Genomic DNA, 21156 nt, shown 5'->3' with positions numbered 1-21156 from the left:
ACAGCTGTACAGTAGGATGACGTCATTCCTCCGGGTCACATGACCCGCCGTACAGTAGAGACAAACATGGCGGACGGACTGGATCTTACGCGGTAACTAAATCAAACTGTTCCAGTGAAAGGCGTCCAGCACGGAGCCCGCTGCCCGACAGCAGCCATGCGGGAGCGGCAGAAGAAGAAGAAGGGGCGGACGTGGGCAGAAGCCGCTAGAACGGTACCCAGCGCGCCGTGCGCCGTTCGTCGCGCTTGTTTTTCCCACTTGTGCCGCCGAGTGAGTGCGAGCGGGTTCATGACCCGCTGGTGCGGACGCCCACGGCGCGGCGGCAAAGGCCGCGGTAGCTCGGCGGCTAAGCTAGGATAAGCGGACCAGCGGTAACTCGCCCCGTGAGCCCGCTTGTTGTTTTTTTTTCAACCGGGGCGGGGGCCGTCCATGCACGGGGTCGCACCCGAGTTCACGCTCGGCGCCACAAGTTAGTTTAGCTTCGCTTGGTGGCCGCTGAGGCGCTAGCGCGAGGCTAAACACGTCCCCTGCCCATTGGAGCGCCGTGCACTGTAGCACAGCTCGTTAGCATGGGATGCTACATGGTAAACAAAACAGAGCACAAACATCCAGTTCAACAACTTGGTCGTTCGACACTGGATTCTACGAGCTGTTCGACTCTGATTTTTACTTTCGTATCGCAAAACCCCCCCAGTGTGGTTGAATTGCACTGGCCCTTCAACAAATGTCAAAACTTGTGTCCGTATGAGCGCATCGCCACACTAAGTTTACCTTGGTGTAAATCTCTTGTTTTTCCATCTTAAAGAGTGTGGACTGCTCTGTTAAGTGTGTTTCTTACCGTGGCATCACACTCATACATACATCAATTTCGATTATACAAGTTGATCCCTAAAAAAGAGTTTGTCTTATCTTCCCCATGTGTTGTCATTATGCTTCTCTATTCCATCTAGTGGTTGTCAACATCAAACCATGTGCGCTGCTGGCTGCCCAATGTTATTTTATTATTATTATTACTATGTTTTTATATAGAGCGATGACGATCCTGACATTATCGTCCGTGCGTCCATGTTTCAATATTCACAGTTGTTTGACCCGTGAGCGATCGCCAGAGTGTTTTATTCCTGAAAATATGGTTTCAGGTTTTGGAGAAGTACCCCAACACGCCCATGAGCCACAAGGAGATCCTGCAGGTGATCCAGCGAGAGAGGCTCAAGGAAATCAGGTGAAGAGACCTTCCGCCGTCCGCTCGTTTTTCGGGGCGAACTGTCTAAACAAATGCAATTGCATTTAGGATCCCCAGTAGAGAGAGACAGAGAGAGAGACAGACACAGCTCCCTCCCTTTTTGAATTAACAGTCCATGTCACACACTTTCCTTTCACGTGTTTACATAGCGGTGGTTATTTCACTGCAGTTCTAATTATTTTATTTCTTTTTGTTTTCATTGTCACTGTTCTCATCCAGAAGGTAAGAAAAAAAAACAAACAAACAAAAAAAAAAGCAAGCAAGCCCCTTATTCCCCTCAACTAACTCACTGCAATGCTATTTTGGTTTCACCTTTTGCATGTTATTAACAATAACATGTCCTTCAGTTGCATAACAAACGGGCGATAACTTCTGTAGAGTTACAGAAGGCCTCTAGACCAACCTGTTGCATAATTATTCTCCTCTTTGAGGGACTCAAATAGATCTGTGGGCGTGAAAAACAGTCTGCATGGAAAAGTCATCCTATTAGTAACAGCTGTTTTTTTTTCCAATTTTGACAACGTCCTCCTGTCTATAAAACATAATTCATTTGAGTGCAACAACCCTGTATCCCTCCAGTCCAATTAGAAAACCAGGAAAGGGCTTTTTTCAGCTGTAAAAATAATAATAATTATGCAACTGTTCCCTCATCAACCATCAAATGAATTTCTCTGGATGATGCTGTTTTAACAACATGACCAGTCATGGATTTTCCTTTCACAGCATGATAGTTGTTTTCCCCCCAGATATCAGAACAGGCCTCACCCTTCTCCCCCAACAATATGTTTTACTGGAACGCGGGTGGCTAATTTGGACTTCTTTTTTTTCTCCTCATTTAGTGGAACCTCACCGCTGGCATGCCTAAATGCAATGCTGCACACAAACTCCCGCGGTGAAGAGGGAATCTTCTACAAAGTCCCAGGCAGGATGGGAGTCTACACGTTAAAGGTTAGTTTAACTGGAATTCTCAAGCGGTTAATTAATATTACTCTTTTTTTTCTTCAAAAATTTTCTCTATTCAAATGGGTGAGAGTACCACTAATATCCAGTGCTAATAGTACGCTAATAATAATAGTACATATTGCAATTTTCTCATTACCACTAATAGCAATAGTAATATCAGTATTTATACGACCATGTCATCTTACACACTTGTCACAAGTGGTGATAATAAAATATTTACGTTGACTTTGCCGACATCAGAACAGACTAAGACGCACTAAAATAGCTGTTTGTATTTGGTTTATGAAAGAAATCTAAGACTGTATATGTAATATATACAATATTAATATATAATACAGTGACATTTTGTTCTCTAGAAAGACATCAGCGATGTGGTGAAAGAGCTTTCTGAAGAGGCCTCTGATGACAGCAGTGACGATCTCTCTGATTCCCGAAGCCCCGAAAACAACAGCGGTGCCATCAGTCAGGAGGGCAGGAGGGGGAGGTGGAGGCAGCGAGGTACGGAACTGGACATATTTTTTTAACTACCATTTACATTTATTTATTTATTTATTCATATTTTATATATTATATTTTATTGAGTCGGAGTGCACACATTTATCTACATATTTATTTATTTATTTACTTACTTACTTATTTAAATCATTATTTTTATTTGATCTATCTATCTATCGATTTATTTATTTATTTATTTATTTATTTATTTATTTATTTATTTATTTAACCTGTGCTGTCATCATTCTGGGCCTACAACACAGAGTATTTGTTTCATTGCATCTGGGACAGAGTTAGTCTGCAAGTGGAGTTCAACTTCTCAACCTGCAATGCAACTCTTTATTCATTCTTTAATCATCAACAACTGCTGCAATAACTCTGTCCTGTGGACGACCTGTAGGATGACAAGAGCACAGCTTTTTGTTACACAGATCCACCACCAACCCCCCTCTTTGGAGGACGATCTTACCATGTTTTGGTCTTTAAACAACTAATCACTACTCCCAAGAGGGAAGAATCACCACGGGTGAGACAAATAAACACTGAAACAAACAACATGTACATGAAAAAACATAAACATAGAAACATCAGATGACAACATGTATCGAAAAAACGCAGTTATTAAAGGGTTAAATTATATGTGAATTAAGTCCAGGAAAACTGGAACAGCACTTGGGCAGGTGGCCTCTTCCTGTCATAGTTATGGTAGTAAATGAGGGAGGAAAGGAGAGAGATGTAGGGATGTATTTACATCTATTATCAGCGATGCCTCAAAACAAGAAACCTGGAAGTTGTTACCAATCCCAAGGTTTACAAGCTCATTTTGATGCAATGGTTAAAATCAAAATAAAAGAAAACCCCTGTACTTCTTCTTGCACTTTTTTATTAAATTTTTTTTTAAATAAAATAAATAATAATAATCCTTGTTTGGACATGGCAAAAAAAAACAAGACTCGGGGCATATGCAAAGCATTCAATAGTTGGCAATACGGGCAACTTTTTTTTCCCTAACATCTGGGTTTACGCTCATCTCCGCCCAAAGACGGTCGCTTTCTTTTCCGCAGTGTTGGCCGTCTGGTTGTGTTTTTCTTGCTGACTTGAGGTGGTGGGGATATTCTTTAATCCAAGGGTGCTGTTATTTTTTGAGAATGTTCATCTAGATTGCCGGTTTACCGACCACAGCCAGCTATGCGGCCTCGACAAATTTGGTGTGACTGTCTTTCACTTCCTTGCACATGCCCTAACTTTGCATTCTCGCTGGAAAAGGCGGACCCCGCCGCCAACTATAGGAAGCAGCATATAGAGGAGCACATGCATAATGCAAATACATACACTGGCTGTTTCTTATAAAGTGCCCGCTAAATAAGGTATCAGATTCAAGATTCAAGAGGTTAATTCGTCACAGACATATACATAGGTTTGTACATATACGCTGTGAAATGTCTTTGCAATGCACCCGGAGATTATGTACAATAGTTACTAAACCAAACATAATAGCTAACCTAATTCCTACCTAGCAACTAACTGATTCCTAAAACGTAATGCAGTTAGTGAGTAGAATAATTTAAATAAAATAAAAATTATAATAAGACTCAAAAAGGTAATACAAAGTGGGGGTACAAAATAGAAGGGAAATTGAGTTATGTATCTGGCATAGGCTATTTATTTATACAGATATGTGCAGTAAAGTGAATATAGTGAGTATGGAGAAATATGAGTTGTTTTAAACAAAATAATCTCAGGGGTTACCTCTTAAATGCGTTGTATTAATGTTAATTCACTCTTTCGCGTGCCCGGCTGTGTTCAATGCGTTTTTTCCTTGTAACCATTTGGGGAATGTTTTCTCGGCATCTGTGATCCAACCCTTTCAGCGTCTGCCTCAAAGGCAAAGTCCTTCTGCGCACACTCGCTGCTTTTCCCTTGGAGAGGGGTCTTCTATTTGGCGTTCGAGCCGCGCTGCAGTTTGCTGACGCGCCCTCATTTGGATGTTGACGGCGTTTTGTTGTCCTTTGTGATGTGGTCGGATCGGCCGCAGCGCTTGACCGCCGCGTTTCCTGAGTCTGGAGATCATCTCGGTGTCGAGTCATCATTTTTATTATGACATTTATTATGAAACCTCCTAGGTTACGTGTGACAATAACAGATGAGTCAGCATTCTGCCCTGTGCCCGTCTTTCTTAATCGCCAGGTGAAATCATTTTTTTGATCTCTCGTTAATAACTTCATTGTCTTTGGTTGCGGAACATCGTCACCGTGTGAACTCTAGGTCAAGCGCAAATTACTCTGGAGTTCACGTGCCATGCCCTTATCAGCGCTCGCTATTTTCTCACTGCCACTCGAATATTTCAAGCGACTGTTGAACAGGAAACTGTGTATTCTGAGTGTGACCCGTGACCACTTCCTCGTAATGAACAAGCGACAAACCGGCGAACAAATGAGGCTTAAACTGAGGCTCGCCCTGCGAGGACACTGTTTTGCCTTTTCAACTGATTGATGCTGAACCACGTAGTCAAATGCTAGGCAACGGACAGAGGAGAAACGGTTGGTACCACCGGGAGATGGAAGTTTTACTGGCGTCCAAAGATAAGGAACTCAACAGGCGCACCTCGGCGCCATCCTTCTCTTGACTCTTTCAGACCTTTACAACACTGTGTTATTTTAGAACCGTAATATAATCTGCTTATTTGTGCACGTCGGGGAGGTTTTGCTTTCATCCGAACAATAGCAAAGACAAAGGCTGTATTCCTCCCTCAGGATGTGTGTTTTGTAACGGTTGTCCTCGCGCTTTTCTTCTCTCGCTCAGTTCCCTCCAAGCTGCAATCGCAGCCGTCGTCTCCGCAGCCTAGATGCTCCTCGCCCTCTGTCCCCGCCGGCAAGATCATCTCTCCCTCCCAGAAACACAGCAAGAAAGCTTTGAAACAGGTACTGCAGTGCTTTCTCTTATTTCAACATTTTCTTCGAAGTGATTGACCATCAGCTGATGGAAGAAACACAGTTTTTACCTGCCTGAATAAACACATAAAAGCATGTTTATTTTTTTAATTTTTTTATGAAAGAATGAATATCATTTGTATTTACTTTAAAACGTTGAAAAAAATGCATCATAGCTGTGATAAAACAATAGATACTAACTTATGGAACACAACACTTATCATAAGCCACTGTCCGAGCTCCTCCGCTGTGCTGTGCTGTGCTATTTTGATCGTCAAAATAAATGTGCTCTGAGAACGCCTCTGTCTCCCGTGTTACTTGTGGTTGTGTTGGATGTGGGTCACAGAAATTTAAAAATGTTTTTTATTGGCCTGTAAGTTCAGCAAAGGTTGGGAATCGCTGCCGTGGTGCATTTGGCCGTGTGTTTCCGATCTTAATATTAGTCCATCTACTGTGATATACTTTTTTTGGCCTCTTTCCCGATGGCCTTACCAGTTTCCATAGACATTTTTTTTGTAAACTCAGTCACTAAAATATATGGGGAAAATTAAAACGGCTAATGCAAGTATATAAAAAAAAAAAGACTTCATAGTAAAGCACAGGAGTGTTGATGAAGGAAGTAATTTTAAGTTGGAGTGAGTGGAGCTGGAAGCTACTCCACTGCTGAAGTCAGTGAAAACTTCCTTTACAGAGGATTCATAGCCTATATTATACTATGGAGAAGTCTTTTGATGTACTTGCATTCAACCCTGTTTTATATAAGTGTGTTTTTGAGAGTTGTTTCCAAAAGTCAATGGGGAAGGAGGGAGGGGGCATTGTTCTCCACGCAGAGACCACAGAAACGACTGGATAAGTTGCATTGCAGTACATGGACTTATATTGAGGTAAGAAACATTAAAGGGCAAATGTTCTACAAAACTCCCATGCCTCATTGATTACCACAAGGATCCCTATTCCAGGCCCATAGGCACACAAAAAGCAGGAAAAGCAACACACACCTATAACACAAAGGCCCTGACCTTGTTTCAGTGCAGGTGTTAGTGTGATCTATTATTTGTATTTTTTTCATTCTGTGAAACTTTCCTCTTTTTTTTCCTTAAGCACATATTCAGTTTGAGTGTATTATCTGGTAGCTATTCATGATGCGTCCATCCATCCATCCTTCTAATACCTGATTTGATTCTGACACACCTTGTTGCTGCTTTTTTAAAAACAACACGGCGTCAGGGAAAAATGCCCGTGCCTTTATTATTCTCGCAATCCGCCCCTCCAACATTTTACTATTGGCTGCCTTAACGCCTTTTGTGTTCCATGAAATTAGATTTTGTTCAATTGCACAGATTTTAATTCACTCCATCTGTGTTGGTGTGGAATGTCTGAGCAGTTTATACCAGTTTATTAGGCTGAGGGAACCCATGTGAACTGACAGTTTGGCTGAAATATTAGAGACGTATGCTCCCCTTCTGCCATTTCTTATGTACTTAAAACAGATCAAAAGAAGATAAATCAGACAACGTGCTGTTCTGGATCCCTCTGATCTGGTGTTTTGAGATTTTCCCTGTGAGTTTCCCTCTCGCAAGGTGATCAAACTAAAGATTTATAAACACACTGATTATCCAAACTGAGGTTTTTTTGTATTATTTTGTTTTTCCGACACTGGGCAAGTTGACAAAGAGCACATTTTTTACCTCCAGTGATTGCCTGGGGAAATAGCGAGTGGGTGGGTGGACTCACACATTTCACATTATATTCACACACTCATTGGTGTTTTGTTTTTTTTGTGTTTTTTTCTTCTCTCAACCTTTTGTTATTGTTGCGCCTGCTTTCCTTCCCCATTTTGCTTGTTTTTAGGCCTTGAAGCAGCAGCAGCAGAGAAACCAGCGCAGACAGGGGGGAATGCCCACCGCCTCCAGCCCCAGGCTTCTCCTGAAGACGGTCAAAGACATGGCTGAAGGCATTACGACAAAGACCGGTACGTAACAACTGCATGTGTATCGCGAGATTAAGAGGTGACTCGAAATAACACAACTTCAACTTGCAAATGTGCAAGTTTTATTCTTAGTCAGATTTTAATTTTGATCACTGTGTCATGACATCATAATTTAAGAATTGCGAGAAAGTTTTGGCTGCTCTGACGTTGTGTAATCGGTTTAGGCGGAGCTTTTTCACAGTTGGACCTAACATTCGTCATTAAAAAAATGAATCATATTGTTGGCAGCGTCCATATGGGAACTGAAACAGTCTGATTGCTGCCCCGCGAGCCCTCAGAACTCTTCCTGCAGTTCCTCTTCCTCTGTCAAAACAGACCTCTGTCACCCCTCTGGGGCCAGGAAGATGTCCCAGAGGTCCAGCCGGCTCAACGCACGTGAGTGAATGCCGTCCCGGAGGCGCTCGCAGCCCCGAAGACGCCCGCTTTGTTGGCGCTCGCGTCCATCGCTCTGCTTTGTGTTCCAGGGCAACTGAAACGAACCAAATGTGAAATAGACGTGGAGACGCCGGACTCGATTCTGGTGAACACCAACTTGCGGGCGATCATCAACAAGCACACCTTCTCTGTGCTGCCTTCAGACTGCCAGCAGAGGCTGCTCAAACTGCTGCCCGAAGTCGACCAGCAGGTGGGCGCGGTGTCGGGCTTGCTTTAGATGTATGACTTCAACACCACGGTCGGTGTTCTTCACACGTTCAGTCGGAGATGACATGGGGGGGGGGCACCGCACCGCACCGCAGTCGATCTCTAATTAGTACTGGAGGTGTTGCGCTCATCCTTATGATTATGATAGTAGCACAGAGCACAAAACCTTTTAAGCCTCGGGGGGGGGGGGGGAAGGTTAAATCTCTTTGGTTATTAAAAATTGTGTTATTGTCACTCATATATGATGTATGAAGGCGTAATGTATTTTTTTGAATGACGGTAACTTGCATTTATTACATTTATTATTACAAACTACTTGCAATTGCGGCAATACGTGCAGAGCGTTACTTGGGCTCCGGCAGGTTGCCGGTGGTGTAACTTCCTGTTTCCAGCGTCTCACTGCGGCACGGCTGCAGCCTTGAGAGCTGATTTGCAGAAGTGCCGAAGAGTCAATAAAAGACGATAAGATGAACAGTTTGCAGCATTTTTAAACATAAATACCGACAAAGGTGTGAGCACAGAGTGTGCGCCACCGCAAAAGTGAACTCATCTGCAATCTTCGCGTATCGGACGAATGATCTTACGTCTGGTTTTTAGTCCTTACTGTAGGTACAGGTAAACGGTCGTGGAAAACATTCTTGAACGTCGCGGGAAGTCATTTTGAATCCTGATGGCAGCTCCCCCTCTCTCTGCAGGCGTGCATGGACGGCCTCCTGAAGGTCACTAGCTCCGCTTTGAACAACGAGTTCTTCACATCGGCGGCACAGTCGTGGAAGGAGAGGCTGGCTGAGGGTGAGGAAGTTATTTACAGAATGACAAAACCTCGCACAAGGTTTTTACCTCGTTCAACAGGGAGGAAAACATCGGCGTTCATTTTGTCCTCGCGCGACTTCATTCTCTTTTCCATCACTTCAGGTGAATTCACTCCAGAGCTGCAGCTCAGAATGCGGCAAGAGATTGAAAAGGAGAAAAAAGTGGAGCAGTGGAAGGAGGCCTTCTTTGAAAGCTACTATGGTGAAAAGTAAGTTAACCGTGAATAAATATTATATATATATATATATGAAAGCCAATCGTACTGAATTGGAAAGCATTGACCTTGTTCGCACTGGCTTCGCAGCTGTATAATGTTTAATCGCTTATGTCATAAATTTACTCAATGTGGTCTCTTTGGAATTCAGACAGTGAATTACTCAGTAATGTTAAAGTCACTAAATCAAATCCTTATGTCCAAGGTGAACATATACAGCAAAGGGGCTCTGAGCATAAACACCTAGAGCCAACATATTTGGATATTATGATACATATTTGCGTGTTACTTTATATTTTACTTTCCTATTCAGCAAAAGTCTGCCAGCAATGCTTTCCTAGGTTTGTTTTCATCTGTGTTAGTCGTTGGGGGGGGGTATTTTTACACAAAGTTAATTAAACAATGTGACACCCAAAGACGTACTGATCTTCATGACTGATTTGGGTACAGGCAGAGTGCAGAATATGATCACAGCTGGTGATAGTGCAGAATAACAGCACGACCTTGAGTCAGATATTGTTTCCTAAACAAGCTATTTAACAAGTAATGGTAATTATTTCGACATTTGTTCGAGTCCTCCAAAAAAAAATAGAGCTCCTTCGGGGTTACATTAGCTAACAAAAGTGTTGCTAAGCAACACACGAACACTGCAGGCTCGCTAGCTACCAACCGTAACTTGTACAGCGGATTGATGCGTGTTGTAAAAACGTCCCAGTGCTGTTGAACTGTTGTACCGCCCCCAGCTTGTGTGGAATGCCTCTCGTCCTGTCTTATTACTCGAGCTGTTGTATAAAAAATTTGATATTTACCGAAGCCATTTTTGGTATACCTCTCACCGTCTTTCTCTCGCCCTGTTGCCCCACTGTCTAGCTCTGGGCTCAGCTACGAAAAATCCAAAGAGCTGATGGAGGCAGATCGGAATCAGGAGGCCGCCGGGCTATGGTCCCCTCACCGCCACGGCGGACATGCTGCTCAAACACACGAGGCCCCCAAGGGCGCCAAGGATGGCGGGCAGGCTGCTGCTACCGCTAGAGACTTGAAGCCAACACCGCCGCTATCGCAGGAGCCCACAAAGGCACCACCCACTCAGAGAGCGTTGCTCCCCGCCATGGAGCCCATGAAGACGCGTCGCTCCCAGTATGCCGAGGGCCGAAAGCTGAGCCGCCCCGTCCCCTCCGAGCCCACGTCCGTAGTAAGCGCTCGTGTGGCCGAGAGGCAATTGGAAGAGCGTCTGCCTGCTCCGACGCCTAAAAATGGGCACGAAGACGAAGTTAAGGAGGAGAAAACGGAGCCCCCGCCCTCCCCCGTGAAGAAGACTCCTCCACCCAAACCCTCCGAGCTGAAGGGAGACCAGCCCGCCTCTGTGGAGAAACCCGCCGAGGAGAGCGAGGAGGTGTCTGACCCCCATCCACCGACCGGCTCGACGGAGCCGGTGAAAAGGAAATCCGCCGGCGAGCCAGAGTGTGAACTGACACCAGAGAAAAGGCCGCGAATTTCCTCCGTGTCCTCGGTTTCCTCGGTCTCCTCCATATCTCCACAGGCGTCCTCCATGTCGAGTCCTACCACGCCGACGGCAAATCAGAGAGTTCCGCCGCTCAAGGTAGAGTGCATTCATCAATACGACGTCAACACGTAACACGCATCACTTCTGTTCAAAATTATTGCACGTGAAATTTGGCAACAGCCAAAGTTGCCAAATTTCACAAAACCTTCAAGGGCTTCCATATTATACAGGCGCTGGGCCACTGCACGTGTTTAAAAGGATAACACTATGGTGCCTAATTATCTAAAACACCACTGGTGTCGTTGTGGATTGCATTTAAATTATGGTAGGTTTTGGGGCCGGAATATTAAGTATTCAGCGAAAATCACTAACATGGCCGTTCCAAGTGGGATCAAAATGGCGGACTTGTTCAGAAAGGGTAAAACACTAGGATATGCCAGTGCCTCAGTGTGTAAACTAGGGGCACCCCCAACGTTAATCGTCAGAGTTTTTAATTGGTCGGTTGGTTGGAGGAAAAAACCTCCAAAAAACTTTGGGGCTGCGCCTCGTCAAAATGAACCTTAAAACCTATATTCTGGAGTGTATGAAACCCGAAAGGGCTTTTAATTTGAAACTAATTTTAACAAAAATAAACGTTCAGTCTCCTTGCTGCTTGTTCCCACACGTTCAGAAGAATAATTGCAGCTTTTGGCTTTTGGCTTTTGTGATTAACAGGCGGCTCACTTCGTGCACACAGCGCTTGTAAATTAAATTTATATTTTAAAGGCTGATTATTAGGTTTTGTATTTATCTGTAAAGTAGCAGAGTTTTAACAGTGTTATAATATCATTCTCTCTCAGCCCCGGAACTCAAACCATTTTCTGATGGCCCAAAAATATGTATTTAAATAATTTTATTGAATATCATCAACTAGTCGACAAGGAAAGTCTTAAGTCAGGGGCAGCGCTAACGTAAACAACAAGTGTCTCGCTCCACCAGTTTCTCAGCAGTCTTTTCTCTTTTGTTCTTCTCAACAGATCCCAGTGTCACGCATCCTTCCAGTCCCCGTGTCCCCAAGCCAGACATCGCCCAGGACGCCTCTTCCCGCCCCCCTCGGCAGTCCGGGCCGCACGGGCGCCCGCACGCTGGCCGACATCAAGGCCAAGGCTCAGCTCGCCAGGGCGCAGCGAGCGGCGGCGGCCGCGGCCGCGGGGACGTCCGTGTCCAAGGGAGTGTTGCCGGGTCCTGGACCTGGGGGGGGCGAAGGGGAGCAGGCTCAGCAATCCTCCGACTCGACATCTCCGCCATCGACGCTGAGGTTACCGCCGACCGCTCCTTCCCAACCACCCGAACCCTCTGGCCAGCCCAGTCCGTGTCAAAGCTCTAGTGTAAACGGAGCTGACGACAAACCAAAAGGTTGCTCAGAGGGCGAGGTCAGCCCCGGCCCCCACAGCGTCAAGAAGAGGTTGGACTTATCCGCGTCCCACCCTGGGAGAGGACCGGAAGTACCTCCATCTGCCGGACCGACATCCAGAGTCGGCTCCTGCATCCCTGCCAACAACCCGCTGGTCACTCAGCTTCTGCAGGGCAAAGAGGTTCCCCTCGATCAGATCCTCCCGAAGCCGCTGACCAGGGTTGAGGTGAAGGTTTCGGGCTTCTCCGCTACCAGCAAGGGGAAGCCGTCGCAGTCGGCCGGCGGCAGCTCCTGTGGGCCCAGAACTGACAAGCAGCTCTCGAACCCGCTCGCGGCGGCCGGGCGCGTGGCGATGCTCTCGGCGGTGGAGTACATGCGACATCAGAGGGAAGCGCCCGACAAGGAGACCCAGGAGCAAATCCTGCAGGCTCTGATGCAACGGAGCGCCCAGCAGGGAGCCCAACCTCACGGCGCTATCGAGCCACAGCCCCCGCACTACACCGCCCACGGGCGCGAGGGGGAATGCGAGGCCCGACCTAAGTTCTCTGTGGGGTTCCTGGGCCGCAAGAGGACGCCCAGGCCAGCCATGACGGGACATTACCTCCTCAACGTGTCCATCTACGGCCGGGGCTCCGACAGCAGCCGGAGACTGCACCAGTCCACCATCCCGAACACCACGGTGTCCACTTTGAAGGTGGAGATTCCAGAAGGCGAGGGGGGCGACAGTGAGGAGGAGCTGGCGAGGAAGCACGTCCCTCCGCCGTTCGGAGTCAAGGTGGAGCAGCAGGGGTGCTTCTTCATGAATCCCGATGAGGCTGCAAGCTTTCAGCATTGCTCGAAGGTAAAGGCGGAGCCTCACCCTGTAGGGTGTGGATCGGAGGATACTACGGCGAAACCCAAAGACAGCAGCCCGCTCTCCCAGTTGCACCCGCGGCACCTCGAACTCTGCAATAGCAATCAAGGAAATTCCGAGCCATATCTGTCCGCGCCCTGCGCGGGAACGGACCCCGGGCACCAGCAGCAGACCGCCTTTCAGTCCCAGGGCACGCTCGACAATCAGGAACCCGCGGTGGGGTCACGCTACGGCGCCACCATCAACATGTCCGTGCCCCACACTCTGAATCACTCCGCCGTGGGCTCCCCGGCGTCCCTGTCGGGGCCCGGCGACGGCGGCGGGGTCCACGGCAGCGTGATGTCGTTCTCAGTGACCGTCACCACCATACCCGCCGGCCGCTCTATAGACCACGGTAACCAGGGCGAGCCGTCGCCGGAGCAGGCGTTCATGGAGAGCGGCGGCATGGAGGACGTCCAGTCAAAGTGCTACTGCCGCCTGAAGGCCATGATCATGTGCAAGGGCTGCGGGGCGTTTTGCCACGACGACTGCATCGGGCCCTCCAAACTCTGTGTGTCGTGTTTAGTGGTACGATGATGTGGAAGTAGTGTTCACTAAGCGGATATTATTTTTATTTTTTTTTTGTTTGTTTGTTTCCTGATTGAACTGCATCAAGGCACAACGCAGATTCGTATAAATTGTTCAATTCAACTCAATTTGAAATCAGCGGGAAAAATCTACACTGGACGATTTGCGATTATTTTACCGGCATCTGAGAAAGCCTTTTTGATTCGTGCAATCTGGGTCGTACTATCAATCAATCACATGGGTAAAGCTTAAGATGTATGATGCGAGTGGAATCTGGCATTGTTTTGCACTTGGCTAGGGTTAGTGTGATATATATTTTTTAAAAAGATAGTGAAAGTGTAGTTTTTAAAGGAAAAAAAAAAAAGGAGGGAAAATGTAATGTCGCTATTTTTGTAGATCATAATGACGTTGTGGTGCGCTCGACTGACACGTCGAGGCGGGCGGGGGCCTGAACCATTTCAAAGGCATAAAAAGGGGAATTTAAGATAATTATTGTTTGCTCCTATTGAGGATTTTAAGCACGAGTGTCAGGGAAGCGCGACTCACAGCAACTATTTTGTATTAAACTGTGCATTAAGTACTTAACTTACTCACGTTTCAGAAAAAAAACCAGAGAGAAGATCTATACTTTTAAAAAGAGAATATTTTAGAAAAAGAATTGAACTTTGAATGATACTTTATAAGAAAAAAAAAAAAACATTATGAGGATTGCACATCCGCTAATACTTACTAACCGTTACGGAGAGAGCACTTGAAAACAGTGCGGGGGCGTGATAGTCATAATGTGCAGCGCTTACGCTCGAGCAGGATGGCGCAGTCGGTAGAAAACATAAAACAAGCAACTATAAAAAAAAAAAAAAAAGAAAAACGATCCCCCCCCCCCTGGGGGGGGAAGTGCGAGATGTTTTTATTTTTACGCTTTCGCCGAGATTATTACGTTCCGAGTCTGGCGGTTCCCGCTCGCTCTAGCACGCGTCGCCTCGTCAGATTTCAAACACCTGTAGATACGGTTCCCCCGCGGCGCTCTCCTCCGCGCGCCCGTCGAGGTGGAGCGGTCGGAGGAAGGGATGAGAAACAAGGAGAGGAGACGAAAGTGAAACGTTCCCGTTTAACCGCACTGTAAATACTTGCTCGATAATATTCATAGATTATTTTATTTTTATTTTTATTTTTTTTTTCCTCACCTGCCACACCTCGCTCGAGCATATCCGACTGCTTCACGACAAAACAATCAATAAATGAAAACATAAAAGAGGGACACTATCGAACGCTAAGAGCTGTGTCGGATTCAGCATTGCACACTTGAGTTTATTTAGAGGTACATTATAACACTGCTCGAAACGCAAGGTCCAAAACTTTACTCAACTAATGCCTTATTGCAGTTAATGAACCTTTGGGTTAAAGCTATGGTGGAGTATCCAGAGCATGCAATAATACCGTGTTACCCAGAGGGATCTGGCTAACACGGGGGTGTGCTCACAAGTGGGGCTGTCACCCTCACGACATTTCGGTCGACGATCGTCCTACGAATAATTGTGATCAACATTTTTTTTTTATTATTATTATTTTTTTAACTTTTTAAATTGCTGTTTACTTTTGTTTTTCCTTGGTTTCGTTCTACGCCGGCGTGATCGTGGCGTAATAATGTAACATTGGAACATAAGAATCGACCCAGCTGAAGGAAACACACCTAATTCATTTTCTATTTATTTACATTTCTAATATTGGTTTAATATTCAACCGTGGGATTATGTAATAATTGTGACAGCTCTACTTACACGGATACACCGGCCAACGTCAGCTTGTACACGATGTAACCAGCAATGCACTTACACTGCTACCAGGCTAAAATAAGGTGGCACCAAGAACCATGTCAAACATGATGTAATCGCAGATTCATAAGAAAATTGGCTGGATATTCTGCTGTTTGACACGTGGGATGAGTCTGGCGGAGAGGAATGACAATGATTACGTGTCAATCATCTTGTTAAAATGGCCCCAAACCAGCTGTCCGGGTCCGAACCGTTCTGTAAAGGAAACGGTTCATTGGACCGGTAGTCCCATCGGCGGACGCTGGAGAGCCACAGCTCTGAACCGGTGCGTCCGCGTCCGTAACGTTTGTGACCCCCGTCGGGGAGCATTGCGAACAGAGGATTTCCTTTTAAATTTCAACGCATTGGAGTGTGCTTCAAATGCTTTTCTTCTACTCACTAGAAATAGAATACACACGTTATGCTCAAATAAGGTCATTGTACAAGTAACGTGTTACCTCAGCAGGTCTCCTGTGCGTGTGCATGTCAATTGCAAATATGTCTGTTATATTTCAGAAGGGGCGGGGTTGGTAAAGTAGGCCTATGATTTAAAGCAATTATTTCCATGGTAACATGCCAAAGTCACCTTAAGAAAACAAAAACAATCAGATCTTGTTTTCGATGTCTGTCTAGTTAAGCAAAGTAATATATTTTAATTAATATATTTTAATATAAAATGTATTTGGTAATTGTTTTTAAATTTACAGGGTATGTATTATATTATAATATTGGCTGTCCATTTGTCGTAAGATTTTGTCTTTAGGACAGAGCACCATACACAAACTACTTTTGTAATTCAATTTGCCCGGTTTCTGACCCTGCGTGGCACAGGTTTTTCCAGTGGACTCGTTGGTCTATTTTTCCATAGAGAAGTTGTCTAATATTTGTATTTCTCAATGAGCTCTTTTGATAGATTCTGGGCATTGGATTTTATCATAAATAATAATGTGTCTCTACATGGGTTGGGGAGGTTAACCCCAAAAACAAAGAGATGCGTGTGCGATGCACCGTTTGTAGGTTAGCGGATTTTAATCCAGGTTCATTTTTAATTTGTCGTGTTTTTTTTTTTTTTTTTTTTTCTCCATAAGGAGGGATTATATCACAAAGATGTTTTTACTTAGGCGGTAGAAGCCCAAATGTTTCCAGCATATTGAGCGTAGATTATTCTCTTAACATGACGTGTACCAATATTTGGTAGTGCATTGAAAAATAATTTGGAACCACACAACTAGTTAGGTCTTGCTCGGTTGAATGTCTTATGTGATTTTTATGACGCTTTATTAACAAATACGGTAAATGTGCTCGGTACTGGATTGCACTGTGAAACAAAACAAAACAAAAAAAAAACAAAAAACACAAAACACCCAACAACTTTACCAGGCAGCTGACATCATACATGTTGGAGAGGGTTTGAAAACGTGATTCAGGCAGCACTCGCCATTGTCTTTCTCCACCGTTGACTTCAAATTTATTTGTTGTGTGTGCATTTAGAAGAGTCGTCCCGTGAACTCGCTGGGACATCCACCGTGGGCAATCAGTTTTGAACCTGTCATGTTTGTCACTTGGGTAAATTACTTTCTGTTTGTGTCATTTTTGCTGTTAATGGATCATTTTCAAGTCTCCATTTAAAATTGCAGGTGAATGTAATATAGTAATCAGCACTTGTAAACAGTGTATTTTATCAAAAGATATAGGCTGTTATAAATAAATAACACAAACTAAACATTTTTCTTCTGACTGTGTATTAAATGAATCCATCTATCCTTCACTATGTATGCGGCGAATTAGGATGCCAGCCATTTTGGAGGGCGTTCCAAATCTGCTTTGGAAAAACTGATGCACTTTATAGCCCACTGCAAATTACTCAAAGTAAACAAACATCAAAAAAAAGTGCATGTTCACTCAACTATGAGAGCCCAAATGTCCCCTTTTACAGCATGAAAAGGTGAACATGGTTTGGAAAACATTGTGCTGCACAGAGGAGACAGACACCCTAATAAGCATGTATACGTATTCTGTATGTCACTGTCTACTCAGATAGATGCACAAGTACACATGTATGCAGCAAACACATGGCTGCACAACATAAAAAAGGAAAAAACATAAAGAGGAAAAGCCCAAGAGAACAAACATTAATCAAATGCAGATGAAAACAAGCAGTATGGAAGTGTGCACAGTGTAAAATATCAAACCGAAACAGGATTGTGACAATGTAGAATAAATTAATTAATGATAACATTATATATAGATAAATATACACACACACACACACACACACACACACACACACACACACACACACACACACACACACAGTATATGATTGTGAAAACGTGGAATAAATTAAAATGTATATATACACACTACTCAAAAAAAGTTAGGGCTATTTGGCTTTCGGGTGAAATTTATGGAAAATGTAAAAAGTTCACGCTACAGTGATATTATATGATGAAAGTAGGGCATTTAAGTAGAATCATGCAATGGTGATTTACTCATCTCAAACAATTATTTGAAACAATAGCCAACAACAGTGGTGACTATACCACAACAAAAAATGTCAATGTCTCAATAACTTGTCATGTGCCCTTGAGCATCAATCACAGCTTGACAACGACGTCTCATGCTGTTCACAAGTCGACTTATTGTCTGCTGAGGCCTGGCCCCCCACTCTTCTTGAAGGGCGGCCCTCAGGTCATTGAGGTTCTGGGGCACAGAGTGACGAGCCTCTACACGGCCACTCAGCTGATCCCATAGGTTTTCTATGGGATTCAGGTCTGGAGAAAGTGCAGGCCACTCCATTTGAGGTGCCCCAGTCTCCAGCAGGCGATCCCTAATGATGCCACCTCCATGAGCTGGAGCATTGTCGTCCATGAAGATGAAATGAGGCCTGTGTTGTTCATGCAGGGGCACAATGACTGGATGAATGATGTTATTCAGGTAGTATGGGCTTGTCACTGTACCATTCACAAAGTGTAGGGCAGTTCTGTATTGACTAGACACACCTGCCCACACTGTAACGCCACCACCACCCGAGGCTCGTCTGGTGACAACAGTGGCTGATGCGTAGCGCTCTCCTTGACTTCTCCAACATCGTTGACGTCTCCATCATTTCTGCTCAACGTGAATGGACTTTCATCAGAGAACAGCACTGAGGCCACTGGTGCCTCGTCCAGCGTAAATGCTCCCTGGCCTGTGCAAGACGATGATGCCTGTGCCTGGGGGTGTGGTCAGGTACCCCTGCAGGTCGTCTAGCACGCAGACCACGCTGATGTCAACGGTTTGGAATGGTCTGACGTGACACTTGGTGCCTCTCACCTCCCTTAAATGTGGCTGGACTTGAGTGGCATCATCATCTGGTTGCGCAGGGCACTGTTCACAATGAAGCGCTCATCAGTGTGGGATGTGGCCAAAGGACGTCCACTTCTATGTCTTTCTGTGACTCTTCCAGTCTCTCTGTTGCAACCTGCTGATGACACTCTGTGACACTCTAAGCTCAGTGGCCACTTCCCTCTGAGAACATCCTGTTTGAAGCCTCGCAAGGCGAGGTACTGTTGATCAGTTGTTCGGTGTGGTCTTGGTCTCATGATGTCAAAATGTGAACAGCACGATGAAGAGGACTTTAAATACCAATTCTAATTAAAACCAGGAAATGTATTGGTCCATTCATGGATCAAACACCTGTTGTGAATTTTGCCGTTCAGCTCCTTGTTAGAGAACAGCAAGTTGTGCAAAACGTACTGAAACACTGAACAGTTGGACATGTGCATTCAAAAGTTTAGAGAAGGTCAAATTAAGTTCACCTGTAAAGGTTATAGTGCATTTTAGGTTCATCCTGAAATTTCACCCGAAAGCCGAATATCCCTAACTTTTTGTGAGTAGTGTGTGTGTGTGTGTGTGTGTGTGTGTGTGTGTATATATATATATATATATATATATATATATTTTTTTTTTTTTTTTTTTTTTTAATAAATATATATATATTTATAAATTTATTCCACGTTTTCACAATCATATACAGTATATACTGTATATATATATATATATATATACGATTGTGAAAACGTAGAATAAATTACAATTAAATTATAATATATATATATGATTGTGATAACGTAGAATACATTTCAATTAAAAAATAATAATACGAATAATAAATATATACTATATATATATATATATAAATAAATGATATCGTAACATTACAATAGTATTTAAATCAAACAAAATCAATAAAAACTAAATCACAAATAAATACATTTATTTTGTTTATTTACCTCGTGACGCTCTGCTGACGACCACTGGCATCACATGATGACGTCACAGCCGCGGTGGTGCGGCTGTGACGTCACTGCGCCTTTAAGCCGCGTGCACACGCGTACGTTATAGTAGGTGTAGCGCGCGCACGGCACCTTGCCGCGTGCTCGCGCTCCCCCTCCCACCCTCCCTCTCCCCCCCCCCCCCACCCTCCTCCCCCTCCCTCCCCCTCCTCCCTCCTCCTCCCTCCTCCTCCCCCATCCCCCCTCCTCCCCCTCCGCTCGGAAGATGCCGAGCGGTGCGCGGCCCCTCGCACCGCGTCTTCCTCCGCAGACACGCACCCCGAGGAGGAGCCCGGACAGCGGCCGGACACACGGCGACGGAGCCGCGGTGGAGCCCCGGGGTCGGCGCTCTGCGCTCGGACTGCGGCAGTGAGGGCGGCGCGGGGGGCTGGGGGTGGTTGGGGGGGAGACGGCGTGCGGGACCCGACGCGAGAGGAGGTGAGGGGCCGCTGCGGCGAACGAGGGGTGGGGAGAAAAGCCTGCACCTCCACCTCTGTCTCCCCATCTCCACCTCCATCATCTCCGCCTCCATCTCCGTCTCCACCTCCATCCGCCGGCGCCGACGCCGCTCCCCCCGCTCCGCGTCGCGGTTCCGTGCCCGGGATGAGCGTGCGTCGTAGTCCCTCATCCCCGCGACCGCATCACGACGCGGCGGTCACATTGCGGAAACTAAGGTGAACGCGGAGTTAAATCCGCAACATGGCCGCGTCGGCCGCCGCTCTGGATCGACAGCGGCTTCCGAAGTGTTCATAACGCGGGACCCGACGCGGCGTAGTCCCGTCGGAGACGCGCGGCGGAGCGGCGGCGAGGAGGCGCCGCAGTGCCCGACCCGGAGGATGTTGTCATCACCTCCGGCTACACGGCGGAATGCACCTTCAGCGCCGGCGGCCCCGCGCCGGGGATCCCATCTGACCGACGGGGTTGCACCTCCTGCAGCTCCGTCCACGCTGCAGCCTCGACTGATGGTGCCCAGCGACCGACGGGCTTCTCCGTCAGTGATGCACAGATTTGCTGGCGTTTCATTAGAATATTCCACCCATTTTCACACACCGTGAGCTGATCTGGCGTGGTGTGCAGGCCCCTGACAGCCCGGGTGCTGGTCCAAGGTGTCTGCGGGTCCTTGAACGGCCTTAAAATGTATTCAATGCGGTTTGACCGAATGTGATTGGGGTCTTTTCCGACCTCAGGGATCCATCTGATTTCATGAACGCATATGTTTGCACTTGGGAAGCCCACCGCCCGAACCGGACGCTCCAGAGGGCGGTTTGTCCAAATATCGTTTCTCGAATTTCGTGACATTTTTTCCGCGCCGGTCTTCAAGCTCGCCTCACCCCCGGCGTACGGCGGTTTTTGGTGCGTTTTAGAAAACGCCGCCGTCGCGGCCACCGCCCGCCGACGTCCTTTTCCCTCGCCGAACGCTCG

General features: G+C 46.0%; 1 protein-coding gene across 1 annotated transcript; it reads left to right on the top strand.

The window, feature by feature from the left end:
- Nucleotides 1–74: 74 nt before the first annotated feature.
- Nucleotides 75–17123, top strand: asxl2 (ASXL transcriptional regulator 2). Its single transcript, XM_080011809.1, has 12 exons — nucleotides 75–213; nucleotides 1140–1222; nucleotides 2083–2191; nucleotides 2563–2704; nucleotides 5504–5622; nucleotides 7483–7603; nucleotides 7937–7996; nucleotides 8086–8246; nucleotides 8959–9055; nucleotides 9179–9284; nucleotides 10161–10890; nucleotides 11811–17123. The coding sequence occupies exons 1-12, from the start codon at nucleotides 157–159 to the stop codon at nucleotides 13614–13616; spliced, it is 3591 nt and encodes a 1196-aa protein (XP_079867935.1). The 5' UTR covers nucleotides 75–156; the 3' UTR covers nucleotides 13617–17123.
- The last annotated feature ends 4033 nt before the right edge of the window (nucleotides 17124–21156 follow it).

Source organism: Zeus faber (genome assembly GCF_960531495.2).
Source record: "Zeus faber genome assembly, chromosome: 13".
NCBI classification, from domain to species: Eukaryota; Metazoa; Chordata; class Actinopteri; order Zeiformes; family Zeidae; genus Zeus; species Zeus faber.
Note: the sequence above shows the minus strand (reverse complement) of the source record. Positions and strands in the feature narration are given on the sequence as shown.

Excerpts from the sequence above, each read along its gene's own strand:
- asxl2 (XM_080011809.1), top strand. The coding sequence starts at position 157 with ATGCGGGAGCGGCAGAAGAAGAAGAAGGGGCGGACGTGGGCAGAAGCC. Across the intron at positions 2,705-5,503 it reads GGGGAGGTGGAGGCAGCGAG|TTCCCTCCAAGCTGCAATCG; the intron begins GTACGGAACTGG and ends TCTCTCGCTCAG. Across the intron at positions 7,997-8,085 it reads GTCCAGCCGGCTCAACGCAC|GGCAACTGAAACGAACCAAA; the intron begins GTGAGTGAATGC and ends TTTGTGTTCCAG.